The 27,615-nt window shown below is 33.8% G+C and overlaps 1 protein-coding gene across 4 annotated transcripts in view; it reads left to right on the top strand.

The window, feature by feature from the left end:
• The window catches only part of NBEA (neurobeachin), a 452,437-nt gene that overhangs the window by 145,077 nt on the left and 279,745 nt on the right, over nucleotides 1-27,615 (top strand). For 2 of the 4 annotated variants that reach the window (XM_054272359.1, XM_054272360.1), the window contains exons 24-30: nucleotides 1,225-1,378; nucleotides 8,002-8,025; nucleotides 10,426-10,606; nucleotides 11,262-11,392; nucleotides 12,692-12,799; nucleotides 14,377-14,545; nucleotides 15,942-16,037. In XM_054272359.1, the coding sequence (XP_054128334.1) occupies nucleotides 1,225-1,378; nucleotides 8,002-8,025; nucleotides 10,426-10,606; nucleotides 11,262-11,392; nucleotides 12,692-12,799; nucleotides 14,377-14,545; nucleotides 15,942-16,037 (863 nt within the window). The remainder of the gene's footprint in view (nucleotides 1-1,224; nucleotides 1,379-8,001; nucleotides 8,026-10,425; nucleotides 10,607-11,261; nucleotides 11,393-12,691; nucleotides 12,800-14,376; nucleotides 14,546-15,941; nucleotides 16,038-27,615) is intronic. The other 2 variants (XM_054272362.1, XM_054272361.1) reach the window with 2 other exon arrangements.

The raw sequence follows: 27,615 nt of genomic DNA on the forward strand, positions 1-27,615 counted from the left end.
AGCTGCTTTTCCAGCTTATCTTTAGCATTAGAACCTACTGCCCCTATTCCAGACAGAATAACTTCTGCTAATAGCCATCTTCATAATTGATGAATTAAAAGAGCTTCTCTACCTGCAAGGTGTATAAATAGAATGTCTTTTCTATAACATTTTCTAAGGAAACACTCTACTGACCAATTTTCTTTTGCATACCAGCTACTGGCAGAGTTTAGTCTTGGTGATCATCTAATGTTTTATGACAGCAATGTGGTTTCCTAGTGTTTTTGCATATTTTGTACAAGTTAATAGAGGTAGTTTGTAACTCTAATATAAGGAGACAATTTACGCTAATTTCCACTAGAGAATAGATAATTATCACAAAACTTGAGCATAGTTTTGTCAAAGGAGTAATTTATACTACATTACATTTCCAGTTTGTTGAACTGTTCTGTGCTACTCACTTGGAAATAGACAATTTTGATGTTTTGCTTTTGGCCAATTATATGGGATGTGTTCAGATAATGCTTGAAGGTTAAAGCTCACATGGTATATTTTCAGTTGACGCCTTTAATTTTTGTTTGCTGGCCGACCGCAGATATTGCTTTGGGGAAAGACCATACTTAGAGTATTCATCAATATTTTCACACAGGGGTTTTATATTTTTGGGGAGTGACTGTTTCATGGGACAGTTTCTCACCAATTAGAAGTCGCTGGGATTTCAACTTATCTTACAAGCATCTGTGGCTTGTGGAGCTATTATGAATGCTAGACTTATTATCAGTTAGCAAAGTTAATATTGAATCAAGTTCTGTTCATGTTATTGAGTTTCTCCTTTAAAACAGTAGCAGGTGTTATCATTAGATGTTATCAAGGGTGCTTCAAATGGCACTGCTGCAGCATGGTGAAGTCAATATTAAATAGTTGCTTTCAGGCTGCAGAAACAACTCCACTGCCTTCAGCAGAACTGCCTGTGAAGTGAAGTACTGGTTGATGGGAATAAAAGGTTAGAGGATGTTGTTCTCAGCTGAGTATTTGAATATAAGCCTGTGCAGAAAGAGATAGCAATTATTTTGTTCATTAGACTAGCCTTGTTGATATTTTTAGACAATTTACATGCAAAGTTTTGTAGACAAAATTTTTCCTTTTTATCAAAGGAACATTCACAGTATGGTTGCAAAGAATATATTTATCAAAAATTTATTTTAATTGTTTGTTTTTAATCCTTCTTTTCTTCTGTCCTTGCAGTCACTCCACGAAGTCAGTGATGGACTTTGTCAATAGCAATGAAAATATTATTTTTGTACACAACACAATACACCTCATTTCCCAGATGGTAGACAATATCATTATTGCTTGTGGAGGAATTTTACCATTGCTGTCAGCAGCCACATCCCCAACTGTAAGTACAATATTCCCACCTAGTGGTCATATAAGAAATTACTGTTAATAATGCAAACTACTATTTTCAGCTGACTCTTCTTCTTTAGGGGCTCTTGTCCCCTTTCTGCTAATTCCTTCAAAAATTTAAATTTATAATCAAACTGTTAGACTTTGATATACAGAATGTTTATAACATTTTGCATTTGAAATGCTTATTTTATCAGATAAGTAGTACTTAGTAAGAAAAATATTTCATAGTTATTTAATATTTCATTTAAAGGGATGACCATTAAGATAATGATTCCTGTAACAAAACAGCATGCTTTATGATATCTACTCATTGGCATTCATAAACCTTTTTTGCATGGCCACTATTAGTTTGCATGCCAAATGAGACCAGAAGTCATCCCCTGTCTACTCTGTTTACTTCTTCCTTCATTACATCCTTCCCGCCCATGTTTTTTTTTTAATCTTGTATTAAAAATAACTGACATTTTTATCTGCCCAAAGTTGTAAGTTCTTAGCAGATGAAAGCTCAGGCAGAGTGTCATCACTAAAAAGGGAGAAATATTTTATAAATATTGCATTATTGACAAGAGTAATTTTGTTATTTGAATGGGATGCCTTGTCTGTGCCTTTAATATCTGTGACTATTTCTTCCATACTAAATGTCATCTAGAGCATCCTGTAAAAATTAGTTGTAGTTAATATACATCTTTGAAAGGGGAGACAATGAGGCCTAGAAAGGACAAAGAGACTCCTCTGAAGTAATGTAGATAATAGACATAGGAGACTGCAAATATGGTTTACAGTAAAAGATCAAATATTTTTTTCCTAGCCTTTCAGCAATTGAGATTACTTTTTACTTTTAATTCAATTTAAAAACCTTTTTTTTTGGTGGATTTTGTTTGGATGGTGTGAATGCATGGGCTGGCAATTTGCTATACATTAATGTAATTATCAGACATGCAATTAATAAATTTTTTTATGATATCTCTTTACTATTTTTGCTACGTTAACTGGAAAAATAGTGCTATAAGCAAAAGTGAAAGGACACAATTATTTTTTGTAGTCAAAAAAATAGCATTAAGGTCTTGATTTTGGAAGTGCTTCATTGTAAATATTGACAAATATGAGTGAGTACACACCTAGGCCAACTTGAAATCAGACTACGTTATCATTCTTTAGGAATATTCTTTAGTATTCTTAAAATGTATTGGGGGATATATTTTTAAAGCAAACATTTTAGGCATCATTTTAAATGATGGTATTTTAATGTCTTTTATATAAAAATATGAAAAAGGAACAATGTTAATTAGGCTGCAGTTCCATTGAATGCCCTTTGTGGGTTTTATTTCTTGTCCTGGTGTATGATACTGCAGAACCATTCTATGGAATTATAATTTTGAAGTTTCCTGTTTCCATCTATTTATTTTGGATAATATATATATGTGTGTGTGTTTCTATAGATGGTTACCTGACACAGCTTTAATCATTACACATCCATTTCTTAAAATGTTGTGTGTCAATACTGCCTTGCTCAGTAGCAGTGATTTTCATGCATTGATACAAAAGACTACATTTTCAAATTTGGTCATTATGCACATTTCTCCACTATATGGAGACTGTGTTTATTACTTAAATACTTAATTTTACCATCTGTCTAGGACAATAAAATAAAAATAAATTGTGAAAGTCATTCACTTAGTTTGGTTTCTGCTTCAAATTGAATGAATCCTACTGTGTGGAATTAAAAAAAAAAAAGAAAGGCTTCTTCCTGCCTGTTAAACTCCATTCCTGTTCATCATTGCCTGTCCATAAAGATTAAAAGGAAGGTGGATCTATTCATCACTGTGACAGATATGAACAGTGCAGCCCATCCTCCCTCCTTAGAGCAGGTGCTCTCCCTCAGTCTTGCTGTGAATCACAGTTTCGAAGGGAGCAGATGCCCTGCTGGGCATCAGGCCACTTGTGAGTATCCATAATCTGATGAATGAAAAGAAGTTTCATACTGATTCTCAGACTTCTAATGCTTGTGCATCCTTGAACTGCTGTGGAGAACCAGTATGGATTGCTGGTTCAGAATATATTTCTTCTCAGCCTTGAAAGGGCAAAGTAGGCCACTGAAAGCAATCAGTTACAAAAGGCTGTCTCACCCTCCTCCTCCCAGAAGCTGCTAATGGGAAGAGAAAAGAGGTTTGAAACTGGAAGATTGATATGACATCTCCACTGCATAAAAACCCTTACAGCAGGCCTGCTACTGGCCACTCTCTGCCAGAGTAACTCTTAAAGGGGGAAAGGACCTGTAAGCTTTCTCCTTCACTGACTCAAAGACCCACAGAATCCTAGAATGGCTGAGGCTGGAAAGGGGATGCAGGAGGCCACCTGATCCAGCACCTGTGCTTAAGCAGGGCCATCTACAGCCAGTTGTCCAGGACTCTGTTGGGACAGCTTTTCACCATCTCTGAGACTTCATCACCTCCCTGAGCAATTTGTGTCAGTGCTCAGTCAGCCTCACCACAGAAGAGCGTTTCTTGATTTCCATGCGGAATCTACTGTGTTGTAATTAATTACATTAATGAATAACTTTCTATCCACAAGGTACACAGTTCAAATTTTGTGTAGTACCTCCTGAATCCCTCCCAAACCCAGCTATTCTTTCAGTCTGTAGGTCTGTAATTGAAACTGGTCATGGTGATAGAAGTCCACTCAAGCTGTGTTGCACTTCTCTTCCAAAAGGAAGAGGCTACATAAGGCTGTTCACAGGCTCCATAAGCTGCCTCACTGGGTCAGCCCAAGGACCTTTAGCATTCTGCCACCAACAGTGGCTGTTTGCAGTTTACATCAAAATGCAGAAGTACAAGCAAGCATATTGATTGCTCTAATAACACTCTGTTCAGCATTTAGGATTTTAACAACTAGAGAGGGTGTTTGAGCTGTCATATTTAATAACCACTGAGGAATTCATCCTTCTAGACTTTATCTAATCTTTTTTGAAGCTACTTACGCTTTTAGCTTCCATAATATCCTACGGCATTGAGCCTGACAAAGCAATTATATAACCTTTGAAGCACTTCTTGTCTTTGTTTTTCTTAAGCCTGCTTAAATGCATGAAGTCACTATATGCTTTACTGTTTATACTATGAAAAGAGTGGTTAATCATGTCTTTATTCAGCTCCATATCCTGCATGACTTAGTAGGATTGAGTCACATCTCCTGGTGTGCTTGCTTGAATCCACACCATCATCTTCTTGTTTGGTCTCTGATCCTCCATATCTCTGTTCTGCAGAGCTTTTCTGGATCACATTTTGTAAATCCTGTAGAATATATACATTCAATTTGTCAACAAGTGTGAGCTCATTTTTACTTAATTTCTTCCTTCTTCACTTTCGCGAATGGTGAGACTCTGGCATTCCCATTATGGTCTTTGGGGGCCCATATTGAAATTTTAAAGTAGTAGTTCTTATTTATTTCCTCTTAGTATATTTTATTTGTGGCATAGATCATGTGTTTACATCCACTTACAAAAAAGTAATTTACTTTTTGTTTTGGAATAATGAAACATGAAAGCAAAAAGACTATAGAACAGACAGTAAAGGTCATTCCACCCTTTAACTTTGGGATGATTGAAACAGGAATGGAATTCATGAAGAGATTAGGGTAAGATCTCAGTATTCACTTGAGGTACTTATATGTGGCCTAGATTTTTATCCAACGGAGATCTACTCAACAGAAGCAAATTATTCAGATATCTTTGATGTAGACATCTACCAGATCCCTGTAGGGTCTGGCTGGAATGATTGTTAACCTGGAGCTCAACCCATTCTCTTTTTATGAGATACCTTGTTTTCTAATGGAGAAAGACAGAAGCACACAGTTCCTTTTTCAACTGTCTCACAGTCCTGCCTGTGCACAGTTCCCTTATTTCAGTGAATCAGTTGGAGTTCTGGCAAATCTGGGCCACTCATCCTTAAGCAGTCCTAAATTCTGCTGCAAAACTCTCTTCTCAACAATCTGCTATAGAATTAACTGCTCTTACATGTATCTCATTGCCTCTGTATTTATAAAGCAGTTTACCTATTTCTCATTAATAGAACAGATGCTGAATATTAGATCCTTGAATTAATTAAGTGTATTTGAAGAAAAGAGCCCAGGATAAATTTAGCAAAATGACATTCAGAATACTGAAGCAATTGCAGTTTTAGTTTTTGTTTGTTTGGTTTTTTTCTTTTGTGCAACAGATTATGTGTTGTGTTCCCTCCATTACTAAAAAAAGCTGTGCTGTCGCAGTTTCCTTAAAAAGATGAATTCTTGAAAAACTCCCCATTCCAAAAAGACTTTTTTTCTTTTGCATGGTTCAGATTTGGAGTGAAATGGCAATTCTTCTGGGCTGGGTGGAAGATTATTGCATGATTCTTTGCCTGCTCACTCTTAGCTATAGAATTTCTTCAATATGGAGTGCTTGTAAAAGAAATCTTCCTTTTATCTTGTGGGGTTTCTTTTTGTTTTCTTTTTTCTATGGTTTTGTATTTCGATTTGTTTGATTGATATTTTTTTTAATCTAGACTAGGACGATCTGAATGGAAAACTTCAAATATAGATTTAAAAAAAAAAGGGAATAAAAGAAAAAATGCATCTTTGGTGTAAACAAAGCACTCAAAAATCTGTGGGGGGTAACTCAGGAATGCAGAGAAGGTTTTATATTTTTATGACATACGGGGCAAACTTTACTGTAATTTACAATAATCTATTCCCACAATTTTTTATATTTCACTCAATTTCAGTTCTGTAGTACCTCTATCCCAGGGTCCATACATGGATTTACTTTAAATGCTGGTGTTTTTAAAGTGTTGCCAGTTGTATATATGAAACTACTTGAAATTTAAGAAAATATTAACAAGAAATATGAGCAGTTTTTTTTTGTTTACAATATAATCTGGAGTGTCTTCTACTTCTCAATTCTGACTTCTTGGATATTAAATTGGGAATATTAGATAACTCTTGTACAATTATAGGAAGGTTATAAAATACATACTATTTCCTTTTATTTTCTCTTTTCTGTTGGGAATGTCTTTGAGGCTTTCTAAAAATAACTGCAACCATAAGGAAAACATTATTAAGATGATGTGGAAGTGGGAAAAACAGGATGTGTAAGGGAAAAGGTTTGCAGAAGATGCTTTCTGTTAATAGAAGCTGGTTTACAGATAAAACATTTTGTGTACAAGCTAGCAATTGGAAGGAATCACTGCCCGCTACAAGGATAGCAGCTGTGACAAGGACTTGGGGACATTGAGCAAGGCAAAAGAAATTTGAGGAGTTTAAATATTTGGCAATTATAGACAATTATAGGACAATTTAGCACAAATGTCCAGACCCCTTGCAATCAGTTTGTTTTTCTACTTATTCTAAGAAGTCTATATTCAACTTCTTACTTGCAGAATTCAAAATATCAGCTCTCAAATTGTGATCTGAGGGCTGGTGGTGTTATATGAACTGCCCACAAAACTCCATTAAGCATTTAATGATGGCCTCATTAGGTCTGTGGATTAAAAGCTGAGATGTACGACCTGGGTATGGTGTTACTGTTATCACATTCAGGGCTCGTGTGGTTCCATGGATGCTTTGTGGTCTACAACAATTCTGAGAATCAAAAGCAGTAAAACTGCTACGAAAATTGTCAGATAGTAATTAAGAGAAAATAGCCACAAGTTAATTCTCCAGCTGCATGCAACAACAAAAATAGGAAGACACATTTAAAAACTGGTTGAGCATTGTATTTTCTGCCCCAAGAGGGAAGAAAGCTGTTCAGTTCAGCTTGTTTTGCTTTTTGTTAGATTAGGCTTTTCCACTGTCTAAATTATAGCAAAGATAACTGACAGAATCTGAAGTTTCTTTCTATTTTTAAAACAGACCCAGTGCAGACTTAAGACTCAGTTCCTAGACCACTATGGTAATAGAGAGAGTGGTTCTACCTTAAACTAAACCATAAAAATTTAACACACATTTAATTGTGAATAGTGAAATTTGAAGAGCAACTCAGTCTGAGTGTCTTAGTTCTGGTATTTTTTCCTGTCATTCAAAAACATTGTCATATTTAGTTTGACACTGGTTTAGGTTGAAGAAATCACACCCAAATGTAATATTATAATGACCTATCTTGTGGTGTATTCAAGGGAAGAGCATTATGCATGAAGAATCAGAGCATTGCTTGTTGTAATTCATGTTTGTTTTTTCAAAGCATTTCAAACATATTTGCCTCCTCATAAAAGGATTAACTACTTTACTACATTTCAGTTGAATGGCTTGTTGTAAAATGCTCATATCTATATAATTAGTTAAAACATTACTTTACTTTGCCTTGCTTCATAAATCTGCTTTGGAAGAATCAGTGTTTCCATGAACTCTATAATAATACAAGATTTAAAGTTTTCCTTGTGCATAGCTATCTTTGATAGGTCTTTACTTTCAAATGTTCATGCTGAGCTTAAATATTTTGCTGTTTTGAATATAAATTAAACAAATGTATAATTCCAAGATACTAATTTGTTTCAATTTACCTTGCATTTTTTTAGTTAACTTAAATAATTTTCTTTTTCTTTTATTGTTGTGATCTGTTGTCTGTTTTGTCTGTTGCATGTCCAGGGTTCTAAGGTTAGTATTGCTGCTGTAAGTTTCAGTTTTTTGCATTTTCAAAAATATCTTATTTTGATCATTTGATATTATGGCTTTCTTTTACTATTGTTATTCTTACTATTATTTTCCTATAACATGCAGTGGAAAGTGAATAGAACTATATTAGGTGGATTAATTAACTTTTCCTACCATATTTCCCTTAAAAACCTAATACATTGTCAATATTGGTGCTTGCTGTTTGCTCCTGGGCTGAATGTAGTTAGGCCTGTGAGCTAATTGAAGTTATCAATGCAGCTATCAGTAGAGAAACTCTTTGTGTACTGAACGTGTTCATTGTATGGGAGACTTTGTACTGCTCTTAAATTACACTGAGTAGTTATGGAATAGCGATCTGTTCACTTTTCAATGAGTTTTAGAGATACCTTTATCTAAAATATTGGTGATACTAGAAGGCAGCTTGATCAATAACGGAATATATTTTAGACACTATACAATACCAAAGAACTGTATTTCACAGGTAGAAATGATGGTAAGTTTGATGTAAAAAAAAAAAAAACTGTCAGTCTTTTTCTTTCTTCCATGTAGCAGAATTTTAGGGAGATTTGTAAAAAAAAAAAAAAAACAACAACAAAAAACATTGTTTTTAATTCAAAGTTTGATATAATCTTGCTAAAATGCACTAAAGTCTTGTATTAAGTGAATTTACTACATAACTTGCAAAAATAAAAAAGCAATAGATATTCTGAGAGGTTTAAGACCAGACCAAAGTTCAAGTTTCCATAACCACATATGAGTTTTTCTGGCAGACTGTTATGGCTTTAGATTTTGCAAATATATTTACTTTGGGTGAGTGCTTTCAAAAAATCATCTTCCAGTCTGTTATAAAAACCCCAGCAACCTATTTTTCCAAAAGGTAGGAGGTGCACAGCACAAACTAAACAGGGGAGCCCTGGCCAAAGAGGATAGGAGATAGGGTGAAAATCTTTCTTCTGAGAGTTGTCATTTTACTATTTTTCTAATATTTTTGGGCAGTTCAGACAGATGACAGCCCTTCCTAAATAAATCACTCATGTGTCCAACATGCTACATCCTTAAGAGAAAATAAATTAAGGGCTATCTATCATTATGGTGACACATGCCACTTTGTATCTTTCATCTTTCAAAACAATTGTTTCCTTAATACTGTTTGGCACACTTTTCACTTTTATAATTTTGGATGTAAAAATATTCTTCAAAGTAAAGCATGAATACAGCTAATAACATTTTAGGAATATGGAAATAAACAATTTTTGGCTTTTTGTATTTTTTATTTCCTTTAGAAGCAAATTACCTTAAGAGATCCAAATATATAATTTTTTTAAAATCAATGCTTCTAAGCAAATTAATAAAAGTAGAGAAGCACAATAAAAGTACTTTGTAAAGGGACTAAACTGTGTTCCCAGCAAGTCTTGCAAGTGGAAAGCTTGTTGACAATCAGTAAGAATCAACCATCTTTAGACAAATTTTAAAATAGTTTTTAGGCATATAATTCTGGATGCAAACAAGTATCACACATTCCTGTTTTCAATTTGCCTAGCTCCAGACGCAAAAGTGTTGAAACAGATTTTTCTTTTTTTTTTTTAATAAGCTGACTGTTTCCTCACTTATATGCACTGTTAAATACCTGAAGGCATTTGAAAACATGACTCTGGACATCTAAGTGTCTTTTTTGGAGAAAAAAAATTTGGTTTTCAGAAATATTGAACTCATTCAGAAATTTTCTGCTGATTCCCACTAAGGAGAGTCCAACATTAAGAAAGAAACAGCAACTCTGGGACATGTGAGCCTCACACCATGTCACTTGTCCCTTTTTACTTTCCCTCTATTGTTGTTGTGAGGTAGCAGACTTAAATTGAAGAATTGGACTCAATCAGGATTCTATATGCTGTAAACGTTGCAGGGAAAATCCATTCATGGAGATAGAGTGCAAAACTATATGGTTTTCCCCACTCCACTCCTCACATATGTTTAAATGAAAGAAAATAAAAAAGTAAAAGCTATACACAGAGTAATTCCTTTAATCTGTTACCTGTTTGCGTAGCCTATGGAAGAAAGTAAGAATATGTTGCACCCTTTTACACCATGCATTGTTTTATTATCTGCCCCTACTTTGTCTTTATCTAATTGCTAATAACTTTCTCATTTATATTACACTTTTTCTCATCTATTACAGCATGTAAATGTAAATTATTTTCTCACTCTTCATTGCTGCCTTACTTTGAATTTCACTCTTATGTTAATAGTAATAATAGTTAATAGTATCAGTAGGAAATTTTAAAATAACTTTTCAATCTACCTGCCATTAAACATAAAAATTTAGATTCCTATGGGTATGTGCTGTCTTTATATTTCAGTTGTGTTCAAACTGTTTAATTCAATTATCTCCTTTTAAAGACTGAATTGGAAAATATTGAAGTGACACAAGGAATGTCTGCAGAGACAGCAGTAACGTTTCTCAGCCGTCTGATGGCAATGGTTGATGTACTGGTATTTGCCAGCTCTCTAAATTTTAGTGAGATTGAAGCTGAAAAAAACATGTCTTCTGGAGGTCTGATGCGACAGTGCCTAAGGCTTGGTAAGTCAACAGACAGGATGTATTAAATAGTCACGTACAGATCAATGCGTTGCGATGGATCAAATGGTGACATGTGCAGCAAAGGACCTTGTAGGTAGAGCTTGATGTGATAAAGTAAAAATCCCATTTATTATTTATTGATCTGGTATGTTTTTAAGGCCAATTCAATTTAGTAATAAGAAAGACTTGTCTGAAAATATTCTTCCTGATGTGTTTCAAATTGTATATATTCAGGGAGAATAAAAATATTAAATTTAAGTCAGTAAACCGATTTTTTTTTTTCTCAAAGCTGCTTTGCTGCCTCCATATTGCAGCTTTTCTTTTGCAAGTCTCCATGGATGTGTAGGGCTCTATGGGCTATATAAAATAAGAAGAGTGGGATACTTGTGCAGACTCTGTAGATCTCAATATATTTTAAAACAGCATGGCATTTGTCTTCATTGTTTACTGTTATTCATACTACTTATTGTGATACTGATAATTTTACTGTTCAAATTTATTTACTGATAATTTTACTGGTATCAAATTTGTGAGTTATTCTCAATTTTTAATCAAATTTTAAATTACTGCCTGCTAGTAATGGGTGCTAATTGATGTTCTAAATATAAAATAGAAAAAATATTCTAATTTGTTGCATTTTCCTTTCTTCTTTTAGTTTGTTGTGTGGCTGTGAGGAACTGCTTAGAATGCCGGCAAAGGCAAAGAGAGAGAGTAAACAAGACATCATTAATTGGCGGTAAAACCCAAGATGCTCTTCAGGGTGTAACAGCATCAGCAGCAACCAAGGTAACTGGTCATTGAGTAACCAACAGCAATGATGACAAGCCTGAAACACTGTTTTTTTTTAGGATCAGAATATAACTGTAACTGCCCTCTCAAAATTTTGGCAAAAGCTTAGATTTCTCCTGTTAGCTGGTTTATGGTAAATGTGTGTGAGGAGGCTTATTTGAAAGATGCAAACCTTGATGCAGGAGTATGACTGTAGCAATTCTAACCAGCTTTTGCACTCCTGCTTGGCCTACTTGATAGAGCAAGTTCCCTTAATCACCTCTGTCCTATATACCTGAATAGATTTTTTTTTTGTTCCATCAGGGTACTCTCCACTTTTGATGAGATCCTGCAATCGCATCTCTGTTGCTGTAATATCTGAGTTCCAATAGCTTCAATGGACCTTTGAATACATATTAGTCATCAGTATTTACTATCTGCTTTTAGAAATGAATTTTCTTGTATATTCAGTTACCACTTGGTTTTTCAAGTGTCATTAATTCATTATTCTTTTTTAAAATATATTTTTACCTTTTTACAGTTAAAAATATATTAAAAACTTGTTCATAGCTTTAAGAATTTGGGATACAGAAATTAAAATCTGAAATAATTTGGTAGAGCCCATGACTAAAATACAAGACACTGCATGATGTAAAGGATCCCTTCTTTCTTGCTATTATATTTTCATTACTAAATCAGGGGTTTTTTTCTTCTCTAAAACTTTTTCAAATAGCCTTTACAAAGTTAGCTCCTTTCACAATTTCATTTCATAAAATTTCACAAAGACATTACCTTTTTCAATATGGTCACTTCAATTCAAGGAAAATCCCTATAAGGAGACTTTCAGGTATTCAGGCCTCACATTTAATATGTTTTAATTTTTAAAGGAAGCATGCTATTCTATCTTCTTTAAATATTAGCAGTTTTATTATCAATAGACTGTAATAAGTCTCAGTAAAATTAACATTTTTTGTATTTCTGTTCAGCATTTTCAAACATAATAGGCATATTAGAAATAACTTTTTATTCTGTTATGACGCAACTGTAATCTGAAGCAAACTTCTGTGTGAAAATTATTATCTTAACTCTGTCTAGAGATACAGTTGTTCCAAGCTACTGGAAAGATGTAACAATTTAAATAGCATTAAGGCAATAATTCAAAGCGTCACATTATTTCCAGAGCCCTTATCTGAGTATTATGTAGAATATCATCTAAGATTGATGTAATAGCTAAAAAATTATGTCAAATTAAGGTTCTAACAGAAATGCTTTGATATTTTGAGGGGACCAAAAAATCTCACTACTTTTTATTTTTAGACTCCCCTTGAAAATGTCCCTGGAAATCTTTCTCCCATAAAAGACCCTGATAGACTTCTGCAGGATGTTGATATTAATCGTCTACGAGCAGTTGTTTTCCGTGATGTGGTGAGTAATGTGTGCTGTAATTCTTTCTTCTGCAAAATCATCACTTGTGTTTTGAAAGAGATTTTGATTGTACCCGAATTAAAAATATCCTTCATGGGTGGCACTTCCTATATTATCTGCAAACTCTGCTTGTGACATTGTACCTACCGGCCACCTTCTGCACTTAAAAATTATGTTGGTTAAGGTATTTGAGATTAGTAGTTACCTGTGTTTAACACTCAGCCTTGATCTTATGCTAGCCAAATAAACACAGCCAAGATAAATCAGTTACCACATATGTCGATTAAAATTGTATTACTAAAGGTGTCAACTATTGGTCCAACCAGGGTAGAAAGAAGACTTAGTATATATGTTGGAGAACTGCAGCAAATCAGTTTGCAAACACAATTCTCACTTCTGCTGAACACATTTATCTATGTAAACGTCTATAAAAATGTTTTTCAGATTTTTCTGCAATTTAGCAGATTTTAGCACAAAGCTGCACCACAATATACTTGTTTTTGAATGTAGTGCAATAGGAATTATTACTGTATACCTGCAAGTACACCGCTATGTTTAAATTCTCCAACGTGAGTTCGAAGAGGCAATATTCTGTCACCTATTCTTTTCTTAACTATCAGAGAAAAGAATACAAGAAAGCATGTCTCTGGAACTTCTATGAAAGAAATTAATAAGAGAATTTCTAATTATTTTTAAGACTTGCAAAAACATGCAGCCAAGTTAAATAATACCCAGAAAACATGGAAAACAAGCACTGAAAATGTAATAGAAAGTACATGCTTGTGAAATTGAGAAAAGATGAAACCAGTAGAGGAGTAGACAGAAACTGAAGTTTTAATTTTATCATGTTAAGTTTTATATAATAATAATAAAAGACATTTAGTTGAATTCGAGAAATTTAATCTCAATCAGGAAAATATCTAAGCCAGTTATGGCAGTTTCCCTTGAACAGCCGATTATGTGGGATGAGAAGAAAAGAAGACAGTAAAGTTATAGTGGTCCTGGCTTTCACTTAAATCAGTCCTGGAAACCTAGGATTCCTGCTGGCATCTCCTGTGGAAGGGGAAATCAGAATGTACAAGCTATTTCTGGAAGAAAAACAGGGGTACATTCTCCCTGCTTTTATGTGTTACCAGAAGCTGTTATGCCTGCTTATGCATCCAGCATCAGCTGGAGAATCATCAGTGAGTTTAGATTTCCCTCTCAGCAATTGTACCCCTTACCTCCTTCTGTCTGGGGCTGTCACAATCTCATCCTTGGGGCAGCAGTAGACAGTTGCCCTTGCTGCCAGGAATCCTTTAAAGCACTCTCCAGAGTATAGTCAGGCCTCTGTTTTGAAAAGTCCATTGACTCCACAGATCCCAAGATTTGTGTAGTTGCCGAATTACTCCAAAATTCAGTACTTACTATGTGCTCTGTGTGTACCCACTCAGCCTTCACCATTATCAATTTCCTGCTATCCTGGCAGAAGCAGCTTTTCAGAAAGGTATTAAATATTAAGACTTGTGATGTTTTCGTAGAAAAAAATCCATGAAAACATGCAATATTCTAGCTGTGTTTCTTTTTCCCTGGCACAGGATGACAGTAAGCAAGCTCAGTTCCTAGCTTTGGCTGTGGTTTACTTCATCTCTGTCCTGATGGTCTCCAAGTACCGCGACATCCTGGAGCCACAGCGAGAAACTGCGAGGTCTGGGAGCCAGGCAGGTAGAAATATCAGACAAGAAATAAATTCACCAACCAGTACAGGTAAATTTGTTTTCTTCAAATGTTATGTGATTTTTTTTTTGTTGTTTTTTTTTTTTTTTGTAGAACTGTAATTATTTTACTACAAAGTATTTTTAGTGAGCAGCCTAAGATACTAATAGCAAATTACGTACTAATTTCTTTCAGTATAAAAAATTTGGGCTTTTAAAATATATTGGCATATTTCAGATATTCTCTGTACTTGCTTATAAGGTATTTCTAATTTTCATTTGTATTTTTTTAAATGTTTTTATTTTTCTTCAACTTGAAAATAATTTTAAAAAAACAGGATTCCTGTTAGAGTTAAAATTGTAAAGTACAAGGTAGTTCACCAAAAATCTTCCTGAATCTGTTATGTGTTAGGAAGAACAGATATGTTTATACCACAAAATGAATAAACAGAGAATACAGCTGCTTGCCCTCATGAGCTCCCTTTGTTTGAGTGAGGAGGTTTGTGAAAGGGTATTAGTGGAGGACTGAGTACATTCTTGGAGTCCTGTATTGGTGCCTGCATTTAAAAGCCTATGATAACAATAGAATAAAAAGGAAACATTGCTATTGCCTTCTTTGACTGAACTGTTTGTGATTTGTTTGAGTAGTGGTTTTACTGGCATGTGTTCTTCAGCCCGAAAGGAGGGAGCCTGTTAGGTCTCAGAACCTGTTAGAAATGAGGGATGCAAACCTTACCCCACTCTGTTTCAAATATTTTGCACTCAGTCCAGTATTATTTTTTTCAAGTCTGATTGGATTGATTATAACTCTACCTTCTATGTTAAAAGAGTTGAAAACAGGAGCTGCATTTGTCCACAAAATTTTTTGTCTATGTTTTTGTTCTTGTATTGATCTTTAACTGCTTTCTTCATTTATGGAGTTGCTAATTTTCATTCTTCATAGAAATTTTCTTCCAATTTGTGTTATATTCACATTTAGTCATTATTTTATGATTCATCATGCTGTTTTAATTTGCTAAGTTTACTTAATTTTCTGAAGTCAATGTGCTTGTAGGTTTCCCATTTGAAAAATACTACATAAATGTAGTCAGTTAAAAGAAATCATTGTTCTTTTTGCCTTCCTCATTTAATGTTATGGTTCTAAACTAAGAAACTGCTACTTTCATCCCTTATTGTCTTGCCTATTTGCTTGTATATATCTATCTATCTGTGTCTTTTTTTCCCTATAAATGTTGCTCTTGAAGTGCCCAAATAATAGGTATGCTGTTTCCTATCTCTTGATATGGAAATTGGATTTTTTTTTCTTTTGCCTTTTTTTTTTTTTTTTTTTTGGTAATGCCATGTTTGCATGTTTCAATGAGATAGGATATCTGTCATGGATCCACAGTGGACCAGGCCACACATGAATACTAGCTGGCTCACATTTGATTCCATGATTTTCTCCACAGTTGTGGTCATACCATCTATCCCTCACCCAAGTTTGAACCATGGATTCCTTGCCAAGTTAATTCCTGAGCAGAGCTTTGCCCACTCATTTTACAAAGGTAATATTAACATCATCTCCTAACCTGTTTGGGTGTTCTTATTTAATGTAATGCACTTCAAGAACTAAATGTGATGTTACTGTTGATAAATAAGTATACGCCTCAGGTTACATGGAGATCAGACCTGATGATACCTTTAAAAGTTTAACTTCCTGCCTACATTTTTCTAAAAAATCTCTCTCCCACCTTCACTACAATTTATTATCTTTAATTATTATAAAATAATATGAAACAATTTTTAAAAAAGCAAAAAAAAAACAGTCAGGAGAAGGGAATGGATATAGGAAAATTTACATGCTTTTGGTTTGTGGTTATTCTGCTACAATATTAGGCCCATAAATATAAAATCAGGCCTGTTTTGAAAAAATTGCATACCAAATGAAGTATAAAGTAGTTTTGTAGTATTCCCTTTCCCTGTATCTTTTCCTGTTCTTTTGCCTTCCTTTCTCGCTTTTTTTCTTGCCTTCCTGATGGTATGTAAACCTCTGATACTGTATGTGAATTATTTATGCCTGTTACTTAATGTGCTGTGCTGTGTTTCTCTTGAAGGAAACCAATTTTTCTACCAAAGCAACTAGCATATGTTTTGGGCCTGATTTGTTTTGTTTTGCTTGTTTGTATGTTTTAATAGATACTCTATAAGGTAGGAACATGGGTGTTTTTGTCATTTCTTGAAAAAGAGAGGGTTACCTGAATTTAATATTAGCCAAGTTTACTTGTACATTTCCACAATTATTTGCATGCAATTTGCTGTAAACACAGAATGTAAAATAATTTTTAAAAAATTAATTTGATTAAAATGTCCTTCGTATAATTTTGTAAGATCTCACTGGGTAAAAAGACTGATTTTTAAAAGGTTCAAGTTATTTAGAATGTACATAGTTTATAAAGAACAGAATAGTTAGCATCCTACTTCAGTAATAATGTGACTTATGCTTGTCATATGCTGTTCTTGGAGTATTCTGTTAAAATACTTATTACATCAGCTTAGACTGTTACTATGTTAATCTGGTACTTCTCGAGTTTTGATGTGTGTATGTATGTATAAATTTGATGTGTGCATGCAATATTATAAATTGTTTTAATTTTTAACAGTGTGTAAACCAGGGTTTGTGATTTTGATTAGTATTGTTGTCTGCCATACAAAGAAGAAAATATTTTTTATTGCTTAATATTAATATTATTATCTATTGCATTTGTTTTACCTCGAATTCAAGTAAAATAGTTTTGGTTTTGAAATAGTTGAATAGAGCTACATTAAAAGTGTGAGCAGATTAGAAAGAAAAGTGGTTTGGCTTTAGAAATAAATAATTCAGTAAAGGAAATGTTATCTGTGGTTAATTATTTTATTTGTTGATATCATCAGATCCTTAAGGGTTTTAACTGTCTGACGTCTCAGTCTCATACTCTTTACAGCTTTACCCATTGGAGGAAAAACAATTCCACTTTTTATATTTTGAACACAGTTCCTCAGTTTTGAACATCAATAAAAAGTTACATGAAAAAAAAAATTGCAAATGCTGTCAGTAATGGCCAGAAGTCAAAACATATTTGTCATTTCAAAAGAATCTTTCATTCCAGTGGGTAAGCCAATTGGGTTTTTTTCAGTGACCTGAGTTGCTTTCAGACATTGGCAGCAAATTTCATTTTTAATATGATTTTAAATTTTAAGTTATTTTTACTTAATACAAAGTGATTTTTTACTTAATACAAAGTGATTTAATGAAGCTTTTAAAATTAACAACACATTTTTAAATCAAAGTCCTACTTATTGAAAATTATTGGACATTTCATTGCTACCTGGAAGTGAAGATATATTTTATTCATTCCATATGACACTAGATGGACATAAAGAACTTTTTCTTTGTTTACCAAGCAAGTAGTATCATAATTGTTAGAACTGTACAAAAAAAGAGCTCTTTAATTCAGGAAGAGGACTTGACTCCTTAAAAGACAACCATTTCTCCTTTTTTAGTAGAATCTAATTATCTGACCAGGAAACTTACCAGGGAAAGGGTAAGATAGAATTAGGTATATTACCAGTATTTGAGATAATTATTTGGTTCTTAGTGAAATTCTTACTTTTTTTATTTTTTCCATTGTGTGGGGCAATATCTTTAGTTAAAATCTATTTCAGTCTGTGTGAGACCCTACTTGGCTCAAGTACATTACAGTATGTGATCAGCAAATGCTTCCTATGAGAAACTACAGCTGCTGTCAAGTTTGAGTTATAAGAATTTTAACATCATTTTATTTGATATGAAACTCTTCCATTATCATCATAAAAAATATTAAACTTTGCCTTCTTTACTGATATTACTGGATATAAATAAATAGTAGCATTGAAATAAAAGACCTTAAAATATATTTTGCAGGGAAATATATTCTACCCTTACTTAAAATGTTTGTAGAAGGTAAAATAATGTTTCTTTTACTATGATTCAGATATCGCTCATAAGCTAGCTGTTATCTTTTGGTGCTTGAAGGAAAAAGGTCACACCCAGGAAGTAAAAACTATTACAGTAGCGTCCATGACTACCACTTAACAATGAAAAAATTTATTTCTTTATAACATTCTATACCTCTGTATTTATTTTTCCTTCTGGCCTGATCCACAGGGAGAGAAAAATATATCTGTATCTGTAGATTTACTCTCATCATAGCTCTGTTGAAAGTGCTTTTGTTTCTCCTCCTTGTTTCCAGTAACTTTAAATGGTCTTCAGTACTTTTAAATTAGTCAGTGTGTAGTCAGACAAAGCAGGTCTTGCAAAATTAAGAGAAAGGTCTTTCTCTTCAATTTAGGTCACATATAACTTTACACTTTGAAGTAATTAATGACCAGAGTCTCAAGGGAAATGGCAGATCAGAACTTTTCTCTTGAATCTGAAGGTTGTATGAAAAACACAGTCCTACAAAAGTAAATACTGCAGACTTGCTTCTTCCTAATTTAAAATTAATTAATATAATTAAATAGGAAGATTTAGTAAAGATGAGAATAACATTAAAAATGATTGTCCAAAACCTCTGTACTGGATTTTCAGGATTTTGTCTTAAAATCATCAGTCGTGCATAGGTTCTACTTTCTGGAAAATATTAGTAGTGAATCAATATTTCAGCCAGTCATCTTCATCTCCCTTAAAAATAGGGGAAGAGAGGTTAGGGCACATTTAGGGTACAGTTCATCTGACCTGCTTTTGTGATCTACTGGTCACTAGAAATGCCAATCTCTCTTCATTCACTACAGCTGTCACAGCTGATGTGTCTTGGTCAGATCAATCCTGACTCCTGTGACATGGCGTAACTGAACTCCAGACACAAACACCGGTTTATGACAAAAGCTGGAATCAAATTCTTTGATGTCAGGCCCCTGATCCAATAATGACATTATGTGTCTTAGTAATATCGCCTTCCACATCTGTAATTGTTTTACATATATGTCCATAGATACAGCTGAGTTAGCCAAGACATCATTAATGTCCATTTACTGGTTAGCAAGAGCTACCCTTTGGAGCTTAGCACAAAATGCCAAAATTTTCATTTCTGAAATGGGAGCAATTGTAATAGCTTAGAAAATATTGGTTTGTTCTCTGTTGATTTCTCCACTTAGAGAAGGATATTTTCCTAAAATTGTTATGAAACAATTTTGTTCTCTGTTATGTGTTATGTCTGGAAGATGTGGAACTAGAGACACAAAAACTAGGAGCAGCCTTTTCTCTTACCAGATAGTGGGTAATCAGTACATATTTTGAGAGAGAAACACTTTTCCATCAGAATAAGAGAAGGAATAGAGGAGCATGGTATCTTCTGTTGACAACAGCTAATAAGCCTTACCATGTAAAACCGAGTAATATTTTCAAATCATAGCTACCAATTTCAAGTAGATTTAGCTGTAGAGGTCAGGATCACTTGAAATTAGTTTTTCCACTTCTGGTTGCTATTGAAGCTGTTCTTCCTTGAAGGCTTATTGGAGTATTCGTTTCAACAGTGTTTCCACATCTCCAACAGTAGAAAATATGAATCTTTTTTTTTTTTTCTTTTTACAACTTCAGCTGACCTCCTGTAAATTACTGAAATTAAAATTAAGTAAATTAAAATTAACAAAGTAATGAGTAGATCTTTTCAGTTCAAAATTGATGCTTCCATTTGCATTATTCATGAGTGTTTCCGAAATGAAAGTATGGCAACAGTGCAATTTAGCTTATCTATATATATTGTGTGAAGCAAATCAGTATATAGGTTATCAGAAAGTTCTATCAAAAATTGATTGACTTTTCTACTTGCTTGCTATCACTGCCTGTATTTTCCCCAAAGCACTGTAAATTAATAGATTTCTTAAAGATATGTGGTGCAGGTGGACTGGAAGCTATTGATTTATTTTTCTTGACAGAACGAACTATATTAAAATGTTGCAGAAACAGTTTTCTCTTTGAAGACAAGTAAAGCATTCAGTTTTTCAGGTCCCCTAGGTATATAGTACTCTGGGATTTACACTGTTTTTTGTATTTCTAATGTAGTAGCATAGAGATTTCCAGACTATTTTCAAACTATTTTGCATGAGGATAACAGCCTAAGTATACAAAGTGGACTAAAGGACAAATTTCCACTGCCTGTGAAAATATTCTTTGCCTCAGGGAGTCCTGACAAAACTCATGTCTCCATCCCACTCAAAATATAGTTGTATATATATTTTGAAGAAAGGAGAATGCTATAAGGAGCATGGGTGATAATCATGAGTCTTATAAAAGTCCAATTATATTGAATTTCTGCCTGCTGCTTAAAATAATCATACTGCTCTTCTGATGAAACATATGCTTCTTATTCCAACTACATCTGAAAAGACATGCATTTGAAGATCATGAGATAGTAATGAATACATCTTAATCTATTATTTTTTGCACTTTACCAGCTTCTTAAGGCATCACAGGAGATGTTTGCACATGTATTTTATTATTAATTGATCAGGAATTATGTATGCATGAAGCAGTTATAGTAGGAATTATTTTATTTTCATTTGTTTGTACAAATTACAGATGTTTTAAAAGTTTTTTTTAAAACTTTCAGTTTTTTAAAAAGTAGTGCTTAAACCAAAATGTTTTAATGTTTCCTTGTCTATATGGAACATATTCTGTGCTCCACTGTTAATTTTTGCTGCTGGATGCTGTAACTACAGAGAGAGATTTTTTTAAAATTTCATTTGTAAGAAATGTCTAATTACAAAACCACCATCTTTCTCAGCATACATCAGAAATACAGATATTATCATAAGTACCTCTAAAATAATTTCTTTTTTAATTTTGTGGGTTTGAGTTTACTCAGTAAAAAATAAATTACTAAAAATATAAACTGAAAAAACTAGGGAAATTCACCTAGGGAAAAAAACATCTTACCATATTGTTCCTAATTTCCATTTGATTTTTGTTTCAAAATCTAAATACCTGGTTTACTCTAAAGCTAACATTTCTCTTAGGACTTCTCATTTTCTTATTTTTACTGTATCTTCTTCATGTCTTTTAGTTAATATCTTGGTAATGCTTTGGCTTAAGACATTTTGTTTGGCAGCCAGGTAATCAATCAGAATGATGTCTTATCCATCAAACACTGAGTCCAAGACCTTTGAGTAGTAAAGAAGAATTAAGACATTGATTAAAGACTGCCTAAACAGATCAAGAGGTTGTGTCTGTCATAAATGGCTCTCTCAGTGTCCTTTCTGTGGTCAAGGTAGGTATGGCCTGCTTTAATGACTGCAGGGAAAGAAACAAATGAGACTTATGAGGAATTTGAGCACATAGAAGAAATTTCCAGAGAGCAAAAAGAGAAGATGTGCACTCATGCACGTGCAGCTGTGAACAGAGGCTGATGATAACTTTTCTCTTCAATCACTTCCCAATCTTGATTTCCCCACCCTAAGTCTCTCCGGCTCTGTTCCTCTCCATTTCTCTGCTTTTCCTGGTTGACAGCTACATCCCTTCTCCTCAGAAATCCACTCTGGCTAAAAGGAAAATTCCCAACCCTCTGTCTTAAATTTCTGGTACCAAAATCTATGCCCTTCCAATTGCCAATCCACCCCAAAGTATTTCCTATCTGACTTTCCTCAGTCCCCTCATTTTCAGCTGTGTTCCTTCTGCCCTCAGCCACACATATCAGAGCCCTGAGGTATCCTGCTTGTGGCTTTTCCTCTTGCCAGCCAGGGGCTGCCATGGCACGTGCTCTGCTTCCACCTCTTTGTGTGCACATGGAGCAGCATGCTGTCAGACAGCTGAATCTGTGCAATTGCTGTCCTTGTGCAAGGAAAGGGACAGTGTTTGGTCTGGCAGGAATTTCAGAAACTTGGATAAATATGTTGGCTAAATAAAGATGAAGGCTAAATTCAGGCTGCGTTTTATCAAATGTTTTTGTAGATAAAAGACTGATAGTGAAAGAATGGAAAATTGTAACCCTAAGCCAGGCTCTTTTCCCTTACATTTTATTAATAAAATTTAAAAGAAACTTTTTAAAAAGTATTTTAGAACAGCAAATGAGTTCTACTCTGAGTGTTGTTCATGTTACTTTGACTCAGAAATAACAGAACTCCATGAAGTCTTTTAGTGGGACATGACCAAATTTGCCTATTAATGCATAGCTACATGAAGATTAATACCAGCCAAGCTGCTGAAATTCTAAACCATCTAGATTCTACATGGTTGGGCCATGATCAAGGTCACTAGGGGAATTTTTACTGTGATAACAGCTTAAAACTTTCACAGGGAAATAGAAATGCCAAGAGAAGAGAAGGTCCTGAGTAGCAGATAGAGAGCAGCTTGGAAACTTAATGCTTGTTTTAGTGGAGTTCTTCTCACTGTTTTGCCTCAACCTCCAGGGACATTTCTATTGCTAGCTAATTCTTGCTTACTTCTCTCAATGTACCTTATTACTCTTTGATTCTGTTCCCATATTTACTTTCTCATCTCAGTTTAATCATGCTGCTTCTTACGCATGAAAATAAGTTGAGTGATGTTGCAAGGAAGAATTTTTCCACTCTGTCTTTATGGCGTTGAGTTTAGGAATTGGTTAGTTGTCCCTTCCGCCTATGGAGGAAGCTATCCCTGCCTTCTTGGAATGAAAGCACTTTTAGCTTGTAGGGTGCTGTTTCTGGAAGTTTGTAGAAAACTTCCAAGTGTTTATAAAAGGCAGCTATTAAGGTTATCACCAGCACTTTAAGATAGCCATGCAGAAAACAACTCATAAATTTTTTCAGTGCAAGTGCAGAAAAAGGTGGTAGCAAGTCCTATATCAAGGTTGACCAAACCCTTCCACTGCCAAACATTTCTCTATTGTTTACAGCAGAAATTTGTCAATTACTTGGGATAGTATTGCTTCCTAATATTTTTTCAGCCATATTGTAAGCAATTTAAAAAATAATTTTCATTTATCTTACTTTTGAAAAATGTCAGCACATTTTTATCTAGTAGGAAGGTTTAACACTATGAAAGGGACAAGAAGATCACAGGAAAACACACTTTATTTTTCCATCTTTTTAAAGTAAATATTAAAAGTGTGATTTGTATAATTTTTTTTTATAATGACAAAACTGTATGTATTTGCCTTACATATGAAACTGCTCATTATTAGGTTAATAAATAAGGGGAGTGTGGGTTGTATTTTTTAGCCATATGGAGGCAGTGCAAGAGCTATTTAGGTAACTCAGTAGGTTAAAACAATTACAATACACTTCATAAATCACAAGCAAACAAGATATTTTAGGGAAGGAGCGTGACGGATGAGGTCACCAGATATACAATATGTCATTTAGTTAACTTAGGCCCATATTTTTCCCATAATGTAGTAGATGAACTCATTAGTTAGAATGAAAAACAGTAAGAAGGAGGCATCTGGCTTCCAACTGCCTGTTTCTGACAGGGTTAAGATCACTAGATCTAGTAATGATTCTGCTTTGTCTACTGACATGGCCTTGTGCTGCAGAAAACTGATGAGGTTTGCTGAAAATTTAGTGTCTTTCTGTCACAGTGTTAGAACGTGGAGAGATGCAATCAGTTGTGGCTTTGCTTCTGTTCATGTTTACCATATTGCTAAGTTGGTTTAAGTATTTAGGATTTTCATAAAATAATAGATGTTTCTGGTTTAAGATTTTTCTAAATCACTTTATGAATCAGTATTTATTTCTGCATTCAGAAGGCAACAGAAGTGCTAAGACATGGTGTAAAAAATATGGAACAGAACTTAAAAATATCCAGTTTTATAACTAAAACTGGTCGGGTTTTGTGATCTATGCTAAGAAGTTTACCATTCACCTAAAGTAATACTAGTAATAATAATAATAATGCTGATCAAGAAGGTCTTATAATACATCTCTTCACACATATTTATGTGGATTTCACACACCCTAATTTACTAGGATTCTTACCTGAGAAGTTGTTAAGTCTTATCAGTTCTTAAGTTATTTTTTGTTAAGGCACAAAATGTAAATTGAACCTTTTAAACCCTTATTCATTTAGCTTGTTTGATGTTTTAAAAGTGAGAGTTAATGCACTGCACTTAGTAGTTTCTAAATATTGTTATTCATAATGATAAATCAGACTGAGCTGAATTGGCTTAGTATAGCATATTTGTATTAGATATTGAAGATATACACAGCAAAAAAAGTAAAGATACAAATCTGATTTTTATGTAAATCAAATATTCATACAGTTGCCTGAATTTAGAATAACTTCCTTTGATATTTTTGCCCTAAACCCTTTCAATTAGTGTTATGTACTTTATAGTGTGTCATACTGAAATTTTATGTCCACAAATATAATTTTGCTTCCATTTTTAGCATCAAATGACGCAGGCCTCCCATCATTTTATTTTCATTTGGGAACAAAGGTTTGCAAGTCACCTGCTGACTTGCAAGTATTAATTAAGTACAGTCCTATTTATAGCAAGCATCTCAAGATTAGTCCTGCTTTTGTTTAACTTGCTATGCTGATTGGAAAGCTTCTCCATAACCTTAATTATATATTGATGACTGTCACTTGCCAAATTAAAATTTATTCTTGATGAGTTTGCACTGGTTTTCTCGTGCCAAGCCTGCAATCCTTTTTCTTTTTTTTTTTTTTTTTTTTTTTTTTTTTTTTTTTAATTTTCATCTACAGCTTGTGATAGCTGTTGTGTTCTGCAACAGCAGATTGCTAAGTACCTCCATAGTGGCACTTCCACATTTCTCAAATATGAAGGCGTACACAGTATTCCATAATGAATCTTTCCAGAGCCTCCTCTAATGCTGTTAATGCTTAGCTGTTGCAAAATATTCAAAAAAGTTTGGAGCTACATTTGCCTTTTCTGTGAGATTTTTGTATCAGCAACTAAATAATTACCCACTAATTCATGTATCCAAGTCCTTCTTTTCAATCATTTACCAAAGATGAATTCCAGTTATAATGGGAAGCTCTGTGATGTTCACTAGATACAAAGCTTTTCACTATTAAATGTAATTTGCAGTTCTGCCATAATGCCTTCTTACAATTGTGCTTCTGTGACCATCAGTCGTACCTTGTAATTTTGTCATCAGCAATTTTAGCCACAGTGTTTTTACCTGAAACCTTTATTCAAAATATTTAAACAAAATAGCTCCCATAGTAGTTTTTATCAATGTTATAGGCTTTTCTTTTCTTTTGAAAGTAATGGATGGCTCCTTCTTAGCCCGTTTTTTTTCCCACATTCTAATTATATCCAGGGTCTCAAGACTAAATTTCAATGTGTTGTGACAACCCCAGCTTTACTGAATTTACTATATTGACCCTTACTTTCTCTGAATTATAAGTATTAAAAAAGCTCATTTTAGAAAGCCATTTTTTAAATTTATCTCACTGCATTCCATTACTATTCATTACTCCATAATAAATCCTGAAATCTTGCTTTTTGTTGAAGGTTTGCAGTTGTCCTGATAATTTTTTTCCTATCTCTTAAAAAGAGAAACCTTGTATGGTTTTCTTCAGTGATATGTTACTGTCTCCAGTCATCTGCTTGGCAAAAGAGCCTACTACTAGACCAGTAATATCATGGATATTTCTTTCCAAATTGGCTGAGTCAGTTCATTACAACAGTTTTTAATGTGTTAAAATCAATCTTCTGGTTTACTCAAGGTAGTTTAGTTGACTCTCCACAACTGTATTTCTACCAGGTTTTTTGTTCAGCATTGTTGACCTTAATGGAAATTGAGGTTGGGTGTAACCTAACTTCACCATGTAGTGGACCATAGTCTCTTTTCTGTGCCCTCCTTTCATTTGCATAATAATGGAGCCTTATGCCATTTTATTCACCATACATTTCATGGGCAACAACCTGCTTTACTGCCTGTCTAGTACTAATCTTCCCTTCAGTTGAGAAGTGTTATCTTTGTATGGAGGGAGTTTAAAGAGACAAGCAGAAAATTCATTAGCATCATTCTGTGGATCAGATGTCTTTCTGTGCCAAATATAGGCAGTACTAAGTAGATACGGATCTTTTTGCTTCCTGACCTGGCAGATGCTAAATGCATTTGATGCAGCTCATAAATCCAGTTTCTACTTCCTGCTTCACAAAGAAGAGCTCATATCTATTTGATAAGATGCATTTAAGGCACTTAAGAGAAAAAGAAGGAAGTGGCTTCAGTGTTTATGGTTGTTAAAAGAAGAAAACAATGCTCCTTTATAATGGGTGATTCTGCTTCATCTTTTTAAAAGCCTTTTCTGTTCTTTCTTATTACTTGTACGTATGAAAATGTTTACATGACCATTAGTTCAAACACAAAAATAATCTCTTACAGATTTTTTCTTTATGTATACATGTATGTACTCACACTTATGCCCATACGCTAAATAGGTATTTTTTACCTGACTGTAACAGAAAATCAATAGTGAGATATGAGATTGTTATTAAAGTTACATTTTTGATGCACATTTTTTGGTAAATGAGCTTCATTTAAATGAGCCATAAAATATTACCCATAATATCTAAACCACTGTATCAGAGCCATTAAAATTGTTCTTATTTCATACATAGAACTGCTAAATTTTGTAATCAAGACAAGTAATTTAATGAAAAGGTAGTTTTAAAATAAACTAGGAAAACATTTTGTCAATAAAAATAGCCCAATTTGTCATTCTCTAACCAAAATACTTTGATACAAGTTACTCACAACTCTAGCTGACTTTTGTCTAAGCATAGCAAATTATTCTTATTTAATAAAGATTTTATGTCTGTTTCACTGAAGTAATTAATAGAGGTGTGGTCTTCTCGGTTACAAGATGCTATAGAATCCTTTTCAATCTGGAAATGTTCCAAACTCAACAGATTTCACTTGCCTTTCTCTATGAAGCTGTATTTATTTTGTTCATTAATTGTTCCTGAATGACATAATTTTACCTTTTGTGGGAAAAGAAGAGTAATCTAAAAAATAAATAATAACTTTTCTTGTTTTCCTTCATGTATAAATTAATCTGTATTCAGTGCAATGATATGTGTAGAAATGTGTGTAATACACATTTTAAACAAAACACAAAGCAAAAAGTGGTCTAGAAGTTTGCTTTTGAATGCAAACTTAATATTTGATGACAGCAAT

The sequence above is a fragment of the Melozone crissalis genome, unplaced genomic scaffold, assembly GCF_028551555.1.
Source record: "Melozone crissalis strain CALT ecotype California unplaced genomic scaffold, PUWL_Pcris_2 ptg000013l_1, whole genome shotgun sequence".
NCBI lineage: Eukaryota > Metazoa > Chordata > Aves > Passeriformes > Passerellidae > Melozone > Melozone crissalis.